Here is a 12,787-nt window from a genome sequence, read left to right as displayed (position 1 = left end):
ACCTATATTATGTCAAAAATTTGACCACACTTCAAATTCACAGTATCAAGCTTGAATATTGTATCCAAACCTGTACCAACTGTTCAGGGTTCGACCTCTGCGGTCGGCGAAGCATTTTATTATCTGTATAAGAATAAGTTTTTGTAGATCGAATCAGTCAATCAAATAGTTTACCCTTGTTACACTTTTAATGTTGACATTCTTTTCCTTTTACTAGCTGATCACGCCTAGTGCATGCAAATTCCATCTCTAACTAAGAGGTTAAATTGAAGTTCACATGCTTGAGGTTTTAATGAGGTCCAATTATACACTTGAAAGTGAATAATTCATAAGCAATGTTTCTTTGCTTATTTTGACAAAACTGAACTAAACTGGTTGCTAAAGGGAATTTTTACTTCACTATCTTACTTTCATTAATGATAGGACAAAAACATACATATTTTTTTTTCTATTTATGGTAGCTTTAAATTTTAAAAAGATTTTTAAATCTATCAAATACGATCATTCGAATTTTGGCATGTCATTGGTGTGACAGTTATAAGGATATGTATGACACGCTTTTGAACTATAAATAAATGGTAAAAAAATGGAATCTAGTAAAAAAAGTTGGGATATCGGAGAAAAATTACAAAAGGTGGGATTTGGGAAGGAGCACCTGCTCAAATATCAGTGTTTACATTTTTGCGTTGTGTTTTGTGTATCTGCTTTAGGACTAAAAACTTCCGATTTTATGCAAAACGTTATTAAAAATATATAATGCCTTTACGAACAACATATTCTTTAAATTAAATAGCGAAATACGTCTTTTAAATATAATTCCGCGTCCAATATACAAAAGGACTTCAATTTGATTGTTTCTGTGGAAACTTTGTACACAGTACAATAATTTTATTAGCACAATTTACGAAGAAAATGTTTCTCACACGTATACTATATTTTGTTTAACCGTCAAACGTATAATTAAGGGATGATGGATGTCCCATACGTGTTTGAGGATGATATCAACTAGAAAGTTTTTATTAAATCTTTCTATGAATGGAAATGTAAACTTTTCTATGCTTCCGCTCTCTCGGATTCTTTAGATTTTTGAATAAAGTGTAATGCATCTGAAATGCCATAGAATACAGATTCTGATGGAAAATTCTCGAAAACTCCTGCTGATGTCAAAGTATCGAGAAACGCTGATGAGCAGTTTGTTAAAAATATTTCAATTTCAACAGATTTGTACTCCTTAATAACCTGAGAAAGCATGCTTATTCCTGAGAGATCAATATGAGATATCATCTGGCAATCTAAAATGATATAATGTATTGTACTTTGGACCAGCTTTTTTGAGTCTATACCGTTTTCAATATTTTCTGATAATTTGCTGTTTTCATTAGATTGACCATTTCCCATTTCCATAGCATCGGTCTTGTTCTTTGATATTTTTTTCAATTTCATTGGATCTATCACTTTTCTGTTTATTTGTGATTTAAATTGTCCTGCATTTGCAAAATATAACGGTGCTTGAAACCGAAATATCTTAATGCTCTCATGGTCTCGTACATTTTTCCTTTTCTCGAAATCTAAAAACACATTTTCATTTCCTGCTTGACCAATTAGAATACCTGATGACACTTGATGCTGAATAACGACGGAAGTTATAGAAAATGCTATTCCTGCGATTATACCATAGTCCAGATTTACAAGCACAGAGACAAAGCACGAAATTATCCAAATAAAAAAATCTAATTTGTTTATTCGCCATATCTTTGGCAGATCACCGAATTGTAAAATCAAGTTTTTCATAGCAACGGTAATCATTGCCGCTAATACTGACATCGGTAACGAATGAAATAATTGCCCGATCCATAAAACAACAAGAAGCATGAACACAATTGTTGGTATAGAATTCAGAGTTGTCTCAGCACCTAGATCACTGTCTAACATTGTTCTGCTTGGGGTGGCCGACTGTGGGAAACAAGAGAAGAAAGACGAAAGAATATTAGTTAACCCGTATGCCATCATTTCCTGGTTGTCATTTATACGTTGATTGTGAGTTTTTGCAGTTAATTTAGCCAATGATATAGTCAGCATCAGAGTAAGAATAGCCATGACAAAGCAATCGACTAGAATTCTTGGAGCTATATCTAAAGATGGGACGGCCGGAGGTCGGAATCCAGAAGGAATATCACCAATGATATCAACACCAAGATTTTCCTCAAACTTTGCAAAATGTGATATTAACGTAGAAACCACAACTACGATCAAATCAATTGGAATAGGAATCTTCATCCGTTTTTTGAATCGATCATTAACACAAACTTTCACTACAAGTATCACCGCTATACATATCACAGTAATAACAACATCGGAAACCACAGTCTTTTCTAGATTGGAGAACAATTCTATATACATCTTCACAAGCTTTCCAGCCCCAGTGTGTGCGGACACCTCTATACCAAACATTTTCGGCACCTGACTGGACACAATGTGGATACCAGCAGCCGTGGTAAATCCTCCGATAAAACTTTCTGACATATATGTCAAAAGAAAGCCGAGGCGCAGCAAACCGAGGGTTGTTAGTATTATTCCGACCAGTAATGATGCCGCCATAGCAGTAGAAGCCTTGTTAGCAATGATATCATATTCACTTATAACTAAGTTTAACGAGTTATTGTTTATATCAGACATGTTTATAAACAGGGTGGTGTTAGAAGCTGGATCCGGTAAAGTTGATTTGAAAAGAACGGCTTCTGACAAAACAATCTTTTGTACGATTAAAGCAATCACTGCATTTGTTGCAAATGCTACATATGGTGATGTTCCAAAGAACGTATAAAATAATAAGGGGAAGAATGTAGTGTAAAGTCCAAACACGGCTGGTAAACCGGCCAGAACAGAGAAAGCCAATCCTTGTGGCAAATGCATGAAGCTGACAGTCAAACCAGCTATTAAATCACCCAATATATAGTCCTTCTTGTAGCCTTTCACTATCTTAATGATTGGAAAGATTGAAGTAAAGAACTTCCACATTCTTCTTTTTGAACAGAAGCACTGCTTTCTCAATCTCGTGAGGAGAGATTCTTTTGGTGTTTCTTGAACTTCAAACAAAGAGTCAAGTTTGTCTTTAGTATAAATACGACGGCTTAAATGTAGTTCATTCATCTTTCTTTGTTTCTGAAATAGAAGGAAGAAAATAGTGACAGAAGACATATATACAGATAAAAATATGATGACCAATGTTTGCGAAGTGTAAATTTAGGGGGGAAAAATAAACAATCACAAACAAATGATCCCAGATTGTTATAATCATCCAAGGAATATTACATGTGTCCACGATTTATTATGTGTTTTGTCTAATTTGGATTTTTTTTTTAATTCAGTAGGACCCCCCCCTCCCCTTTTAGTACCAAGGGCTAAGTTGTCTTGTCTTTAAGATTAAGACTCAACTCTCACAAAGTCATTCATATGCTGGGAGTCTGCCGAAAATTAAAACTTAAGCTAACTTCCCACAAATCAACAATTTCATTGAAGATCAAACCAGATGCTCCACAGGGCGCAGCTTTATGCGACCGCAGAGGTTGAACCCTGAAGTGTTGGGGCAAGTATGGACACAACATTCAAGCTGGATTCAGCTCTAAATTTGGATTGTGATTAAATAGTTGACACAGCATAGGTTTCTGACACAGAATGAATGTGGTCTAATGAATTTAAAATTTTTGTTTTGCCTTTGAGCAATTCACTATGCTGTTGATTATTAATCCTCTCAAAAAAATGTTTGAAGAAATTTTCTTTTTATTTATGAAATCTGAAATGAGAAAAATTGAACACCACCCCCCCCCCCAATTTTTTTTTCACATTCCCCTTTCCTTTATTCCAAAACCGATCTCAATTCAAATTACTAATGGAGTTTGCAACAATAACTACTCATTTAAATACATCATAAAATATTAAAATGTAAAAAAAGTGCTTGTTATCACTGAATGGTAAAGATTGTTTTAATTTATCAGTTGGAAGTAAAAGTGAATATGTATATTGTATAAAACAATGATTTAAGTTGATTCAAATGCTATTCTGGACAAAGAAAGATAACTCCAATTGAAATTTCTTGCTATTGCACAATATTGTGCAATTAGGTATTTCTTGCTATTGCGCAATACTGTGCAATTGAAAATACTTGCCATTGCACAATACTGTGCAATTGAAGATTTCTTGCTATTGCGCAATACTGTGCAATTGAAAATTTCTTGCTATTGCACAATACTGTGTTATTGAAGATTTCTTGCTATTGCTGAGTACTATGACGTTACGCGCGATGTTCGTACATGCAATCGCGAATATTTCGTAACGTTCAAATCAAATATTCGACTGAAACGTTGTTTTTAAGCAAGTGCGACATTCTTGTAAGACTCCGCAAAATCGACGGTGCTTTTTAACCACTTGTCGAAAATTGATGTATTTTAGTTTTTTGAAAAAATAAAAAAATAACATTTTTAAAATCATAAAATTCTACCATCATAAGAGCAGTGATAAGCAAACAATTAACGTAAATTTGAGTTGAGTTCGTTTTTACGTCAAAAAATGGCGGTGCGACAACCTTGTAAGAATTTGAAAAATCGCTCATAAATTACCATATATCATTTATCATGGTTATTTGTCTTTAAATTCATAAAATTAAGCAAATTAACATTAATGTAGTAAATACAAATACTATTTTTTTTTGATTTTAGATAAATGTTTTTGGATTTTCAAATCTGGAATCCCATTTTTCCCCCGTGGGACAGATTTGCCCTTGTAGTATGGAACGCGTTTTTTTTCTATGACGTCATCATAACGTCATAAAAAATGCACAAAAGAATGAAGGAACCATTCTGTTTAATAATGGAAAAACCCGTTTTTCAAAATATTAAATAGTTTTGACGATAAACATAGTTTAGTGGTTACAATAAATGAAATATGTTACGCGGGACAACCTAAAAATCGACGTTTTTTAAAATGAAGCTTGTCGTATGCAGCATAAAACATAGTTTCAACAATATTTTTTTTCGTTTTTATTTTAAAAATTGTTATTTTTTTAAATACGTACAATAACAATGAATATGATATCACAAAATTACATATTTTGGACTTGCATCTTGCCAACTACACCGAATTTCCAATGAGGTACGAACATCGCGCGTAACGTCTGTACAATTGAAAATTTCTTGCTATTGCGCAATACTTAATATAATAATTTTGGATCCTGATTTGGACCAACTTGAAAACTAGGCCCATAATCAAAAATCTAAGTACATGTTTAGATTCAGCATATCAAAGAAGCCCAAGAATTCAATTTTTGTTAAAATCAAACTAAGTTTAATTTTGGACCCTTTGGACTTTAATGTAGGCCAATTTGAAAACGGGACCAAAATTTAAGAATCTTCATACACAGTAAGATTCGGCATATCAAAGAACCCCAATTATTCAATTTTTGATGAAATCAAACAAAGTTTAATTTTGGACTCTTTGGGCCCCTTATTCCTAAACTGTTAGGACCTAACTCCCAAAATCAATCCCAACCATCCTTTTATGGTCATAAACCTTGTGTTTAAATTTCATAGATTTCTATTTACTTTTACTAAAGTTATAGTGCGAAAACCAAGAAAAATACTTATTTGGGCTCCTTTTTGGCCCCTAATTCTTAAACTGTTTGGACCCCAACTCCCAAAATCAATACCAACCTTCTTTTTGTGGTCATAAACCTTGTGTTTAAATTTCATTGATTTCTATTTACTTAAACTAAAGTTATTGTGCGAAAACCAAGAATAATGCTTATTTGGGCCCTTTTTTGGCCCCTAATTCCCAAACTGCTGGAACCAAAACTCCCAAAATCAATCAGAACCTTCCTTTTGTGGTCATAAACCTTATGTCAAAATTTCATAGATTTCTATTTACTTAAACTAAAGTTATAGTGCGAAAACCAAGAAAATGCTTATTTGGGCCCTTTTTGGCCCCTAATTCCTAAAATGTTGGAACCAAAACTCCAAAAATCAATCATAACCTTCCTTTTGAGGTCATAAACCTTGTGTTAAAATTTCATAGATTTTTATTCACTTTTACTAAAGTTAGAGTGCGAAAACTAAAAGTATTCGGACGACGACGACAACATGATACCAATATACGACCACGACTGGTCACGACTAATACATTGCAAGTGAAAAATTCATGGTTTATTTTGACAAAATTCAACTGAACTGGCTGCTAAAAGCGAATTATCATTTCTCTATTTAAATTTCATTAGTGATTGAACAAAATAATTCATATTTTATTTTAATTATTATATCTCGTTGCTCATACCCCTTCAAAGATTTATGATTTCGAAATATATGTTTATTTTCCCGCTAACATGGAAATAAAAATACTCACGATTGTGTTTTCTTCCTTTCCTCAAGGACGAATATACGTCACGGCCTAGCTTTCCTGAATGTCGATTTATATCTGTATACTACAGTGATTACAGTTTGACATTGGTTGGGATATCCGTATTTTATCAAGTATTTATCCATCTTGGTGAATATGGAATTTCAAATATACATTCGAAAGAAAATGGCCAAAATTATCTGTAAAGATACTGTGAAACTGATTACACACAGCTCGTGGAGAATGTAGGTTACTATAATATAAATAATCGATTTATAACTATATTGTTATTATCTGCTACTGACCTCATTTATTGCAGAGCATTGACCTTACGACAGTATTAGATATTTTATATATAGAATAAGATTCTACAATGGGATACGATATTTCTGCTCTCAAGACAGTTACATGTAAATTTTCGAATATTCTATTTTGCTGTCCGAGTCTCTTCTGTAATCGAGAGTGGAGGCTATGGCACGCCGTTTTTATATTTATTCAAATTTGAAGATATCTTATTAAGTATTAAGATATCTTTAATTTTTATAAGATATCTTATTTAATTTGAAAGTAAATAAGATATCTCTATTAGTTTATAAGATATCTCTATAAATTAATAAGATATCTCTATTAATTAATAAGATATCTTATAAAGTATATAAGATATCTTTTAAATACATACTTTATAAGATATCTTTTAAATACATACTTTATAAGATATCTTATTAATTAATAGAGATATCTTATAACCTAATAGAGATATCTTATTAACTTATGGAGATATCTTATATATTAAATAAGATATCTTTATAACCAATTAAATAAGATATCTCTGTAAGTTAATAAGATATCTCTAAAAGTTTATAAGATATCTCTATTAGTTTATAAGATATCCATATAAGTTAATAAGATATCTCTATAAGTTAATAAGATATCTCTAAAAGTTTATAAGATATCTCTATTAGTTTATAAGATATCTCTATAAGTTAATAAGATATCTCTATTAATTAATAAGATATCTTATAAAGTATATAAGATATCTTACTTCTTTATAAAGATATCTTTTAAATACATACTTTATAAGATATCTTATTAATTAATAGAGATATCTTATAAACTAATAGAGATATCTTATTAATTAATAGAGATATCTTATAAACTAATCGAGATATCTTATTAACTTATGGAGATATCTTATTAAGTAAATAAGATATCTCTATTATTAACTATATAAAAGATATCTTATATAGTTAATAAGATATCTTATAAATTAATAGAGATATCTTATATTTTAAATAAGATATCTTATATATTTAATAAGATATCTTTATAAACATTTTAATAAGATATCTTATATATTTAATAAGATATCTTTATAAACATTTTAATAAGATATCTTATTTAATATATAAGATATCTTATTTAATAAATCAGATATCTCAATTAATATATAAGATATCTCATTTTGTTATTAAGATATCTCAATTAGTTTATAAGATATCTTATTTAACTAAATAAGAAGATATCTTATTTAACTAAATAAGAAGATATCTTATTTAACTAAATAAGAAGATATCTTAGTTAACTAAATAAGATATCTCGAAATTGAATAAATATAATAACGGCGTGCCATAGGAGGCACTATGTGATCATGTGAAGTATAATCGCTACTGAATTTTGACAATATCATTGTCTGCAAGGAATAAGCTTAGTTCTAAAGTTTTCATGTTTACATAATATGAAAAGGTTCAGTCATACTATCAAGTGTTTATATAAAAGTAATAATGCACCAATATGACTTTAAATCATAAATGTTAGTGTTTAATATGAAAAAATAATTATTTAATTATGATGGTAATACTTAGAACAGTGATTTTTTAATAAGAAGTTACATGAAATAAAAAAAATAAATATAAACTAACATCATGAAATAAATCGTTAAGGAGTAATAAAGGTTTTCTAAACTTGATGTTGATTTCCCGTTTTATTTAATAAACCAGGTGCTCCGCAGGGCGCAGCTTTATACGACCGCAGAGGTCGAACCCTGAACAGTTGGGGCAAGTATGGACAAAACATTCAAGCGTGATACAGCTCTGAATTTGGATTGTGATCAAACTTTTGACATTACATGGTTTTTTTTTCACACAAAACAAATGTCAAGATTTTACAAATCAATTAAAGATTTCTTCTTCAAACTTTTTAAATCTAAAATTAAATAGTTGACACAGCATAGGTTTCTGACACAGAATGAATGTGGTCTAATGAACTTAAAAAGTTGTTTTTTTGCCTTTGAGCAATTCACTATGCTGTTGAATATTAATCCTCTCAAAAGAATGTTTGAAGAAATTTTCTTTTTATTTATGAAATCTGAAATGAGAAAAATTTAACCCCCCCCCCTTTTTTTCACATCCCCGTTTCCCTTTTTCCAAAACTGATATCAATTCAAATTTCTAATGGAGTTTGCAACAATAACTACTCTTTTAAATACATCATAAAATATTAAAATGTAAAATAAAGTGCTTGTTATCACTGAATGGTAAAGATTGGTTGGTAGTAAAAGTGACTATACATTGTTTATTGTATAAAACAATAAAAAAAACTTCATCAGCAACATTTTATATTGGCAAATTTCCAATGAAGTTATTTACATAAAGTTATTGGCAAATAAAAATAGAAAATGACATCATAGTCATGTCTGGCAAATGTCCAACATACATTATCTAAAAACATTTTAGATAAGATAAGGAAAAAAAGCTTCATCAGCAACATTTTATATTGGCAAATTTCCAATGAAGTTATTTACATAAAGTTATTGGCAAATAAAAATAGAAAATGACATCATAGTCATGTCTGGCAAATTTCCAACATATATTATCAACTACTATTCTATACAAAGAAAGATAACTCCAATTGAAAATTAATTGCTATTGCACAATATTGTGCAATTAGATATTTCTTGCTATTGTGCAATATTGTGCAATTGAAAATGTCTTGCTATTGCACAATACTTGATATGGAATCCTGATTTGGACCAACTTGAAAACTGGGCCCATAATCAAAATTCAAAGTACATATTTAGATAAAGCATATCAAATAAGCCCAAGAATTTAATTTTTGTTAAAATCAAACTTAATTCAATTTCGGACCTTAATGTAGACCAATTTGAAAACTGGACCAAAAATTAAGAATCTACATACACAGTTAGATTTGGCATATCAAAAAACCCATTTATTCAATTTTTGATGAAATCAAACAAAGTTTAATTTTGGACCCCCATTTGGACCAACTTGAAAACTAGGCCAATAATTAAAAATCTAAGTACATTTTTAAATTCAGCATATCAAAGAACCTCAAGGATTCAATTTTTGTTAAAATCAAACTAAGTTTAATTTTGGACCCTTTGAACCTTAATGTAGACCAATTTGAAAACGGGACCAAAAATTAAGAATCTACATACATAGTTAGATTCGGCATATCAAAGAACCCCAATTATTCAATTTTTGATGAAATCACACAAAGTTCAATTTTGGACCCTTTGGGCCCCTTATTCCTAAACTGTTAGGACCAAAACTCCCAAAATCAAACCCAACCTTCCTTTTATGGTCATAAACCTTGTGTTTAAATTTCATAGATTTCTATTTACTTATACTAAAGTTATGGTGCAAAAACCAAAAATAATGCTTATTTGGGCCCCTTTTTGGCCCCTAATTCATAAACTATTGTGACCTCAACTCCAAAAATCAATCCCAACCTTCCTTTTGTGGTCATAAACCTTGTGTTAAAATTTCATTGATTTCTATTTACTTATACTAAAGTTATTGTGCGAAAACTTAAAGTATTCGGACGACGACGACGACGACGACGACGCAAGACGACGCAGGACGATGACGCCAACGTGATAGCAATCATATACGACCAAAAAATTAAAATTTTTGCGGTCGTATAAAAATTCAATAATTTCAATCAAATATGAGAATTAGAGTCAAATGGGTGAACATGAATTGGCCAGCTAATTCCCCTTCAATCTATAGTGTCAAACAATCCAATATAAGAAACTAGAGGCTCTTAAAAGCCTGTGTCGCTCACCTTGGTCTATGTGCATATTAAACAAAGAACACAGATGGATTCATGACAAAATTGTGTTTTGGTGATGGTGATGTGTTTGTAGATCTTACTTTACTGAAAATTCTTGCTGCTTACAATTTTCTCTATCTATAATAAACTTAGCTCCTTAGTGACAGAGGAAAATATTTTGTAAAAATTTACAAAAATTTACCAAATTAATGAAAATTGTTAAAAATTGACTATAAAGGGCAATAACTCCTTAAGGGGTCAACTGATCATTTTGGTCATGTCGACTTATTTGTAGATCTTACTTTGCTGAACATTATTGCTGTTTACAGTTTATCTCGATCTATAATAATATTTAAGATAACCAAAAACAGCAAAATTTCTTTAAAAATTACCAATTGGGGGGGGGGGGGGGGGGGGGGGGGGGGGGGGGCAGCAACCCAACGACCAGTTGTCCAATGCATCTGAAAATGTTAGGACAAATAGATATTCACTTGATTAACCCCACGTCCGATTTGCTCTAAATGCTTTGGTTTCAGAGTTATAAGCCAAAATCTATATTTTACCCCTATGTTCTATTTTTAGCCATGGCAGCCATCTTGGTTGGTTGGCCAGGTCACTGCACACATTTATTAATCTAGATACCTCAATGATGATTGTGGCCAAGTATGGTAAAATTAGGCCCAGTTGTTTCAGAGGAGAAGATTTTTGTAAAAGATTACAAAAATTTACAAAAATTGTTAAAAATAGACTATAAAGGGCAATCCTTAAGGGGTCAACTGACCATTTTGGTCATGTTGACTTATTTGTAGATCTTACTTTACTGAACATTATTGCTGTTTATAGTTTATCTCGATCTATAATAATATTCAAGATAATAACCAAAAACAGCAAAATTTCCTTAACAAGAGTGCACACGCTGAAATGTCTCGCCTTCTTTACTTATCATTGATATTATGTTGATAGACCTAAATATAAAGCTTTATTACAACTGTCACATAAACTCAACATTAACCAAGAAAACGAAACATTGATCAATGAACCATGAAAATGAGGTCAAGGTCAGATGAACCATGCCAGGCAGACATGTACAGCTCAGAATTCTTCAATACAACAAATATAGTTGACTTATTGCTTATAAATTAAGAAAAACAGACCAAAACACAAACACTTAACAATGGACCGTGAAAATGCAGTCAAGGTCAAATAAAACCTGCATATTAAACAGACATATAGATCATAAAATATTTTCATACACCAAATATAGTTGACCTAATGCATACAGTATTAGAAAAATAGACCAAAACTCAATAACTTAACTCTGACCACTCTGAAAACTGTCTGACGGGCATGAGGACCTTGCAAGGTACGCACATACCAAATATAGTTATCCAATTACTTATAATAAGAGAGAATTTAACATTACAAAAAATCATAACTTATTATCAAGTAGTCACTGAACCATGAAAATGAGGTCAAGGACATTGGACATGTGACTGACGGGAAGTTCGTAACATGAGGCATCTATATACAAAGTATGAAGCATCCAGGTCTTCTACCCTCTAAAATATAAAGCTTTTAAGAAGTAAGCTAACGCCGCCGCCGCCGCCGCCGCCGCCGGATCACTATCCCTATGTCGAGATTTCTGCAACAAAAGTTGCAGGCTCGACAAAAATAACCAATTGGGGGCAGCAACCCAACAACCAGTTGTCTGATTCGTCTGAAAATTTAAGGGCAGATAGATCTTCATTTGATCAACAATTAAACCCCATGTCAGATTTGCTCTGAATGCTTAGGTTTCAGTTATAAGCTAAAATCTACATTTTACCCTTATGTTCTATTTTTATCCATGGCGGCCATCTTGGTTAGTTGGACGGGTCACCGGACACATTTTTTAAACTAGATACCCCAATGATGATTGTGGACAAGTTTAACTAAATTTGGCCCAGCAGTTTCAGAGAAGAAGATTTTTGTAAAAGTTAAGGACGACGGACGACAGACGACGGACGCCAAGTAATGAGAAAAGCTCATTTGTCCTTTTAGCAATTTAGGCCAGGTGAGCTAAAAATGTGTTATTACTTGTAAACGTACATAATATTTTTAAAGTATATTATTCTTGATTATTAATCATATTGATCGTGAAAGACATGGCCTCGTGAAAGACGAGGCCTAACCAGACTAAGTGGATCTGAAAACATTTTTTTTCTTTCCGATTGTTATAGTATACCTGTAATTGGTTGAAGCGTGTAATTACTTATTAAGGACGTAAATTAATGCTGTCATTCTTTTTATGTTGTATATGAACATTTTAAAATTATACAAACCCATATGTAGG

The 12,787-nt window shown here is 31.5% G+C and overlaps 1 protein-coding gene across 1 annotated transcript; it reads right to left on the bottom strand.

Moving 5' to 3' along the window:
* Nucleotides 1–726: 726 nt before the first annotated feature.
* Nucleotides 727–6,598, bottom strand: LOC143045655 (prestin-like). The gene is made up of 2 exons (XM_076218304.1): nucleotides 6,391–6,598; nucleotides 727–3,162 (listed from the first exon to the last, which is right to left on the bottom strand). The coding sequence occupies exon 2, from the start codon at nucleotides 3,148–3,150 to the stop codon at nucleotides 1,054–1,056; it is 2,097 nt and encodes a 698-aa protein (XP_076074419.1). The 5' UTR covers nucleotides 3,151–3,162; nucleotides 6,391–6,598; the 3' UTR covers nucleotides 727–1,053.
* Between the last annotated feature and the right edge of the window lie 6,189 nt (nucleotides 6,599–12,787).

This window comes from Mytilus galloprovincialis, chromosome 9 (assembly GCF_965363235.1).
Source record: "Mytilus galloprovincialis chromosome 9, xbMytGall1.hap1.1, whole genome shotgun sequence".
In the NCBI taxonomy this organism is placed as follows: Eukaryota; Metazoa; Mollusca; class Bivalvia; order Mytilida; family Mytilidae; genus Mytilus; species Mytilus galloprovincialis.
The sequence above is the reverse complement of the archived record's forward strand: the minus strand, read 5'-3'. Positions and strand labels throughout refer to the sequence as shown.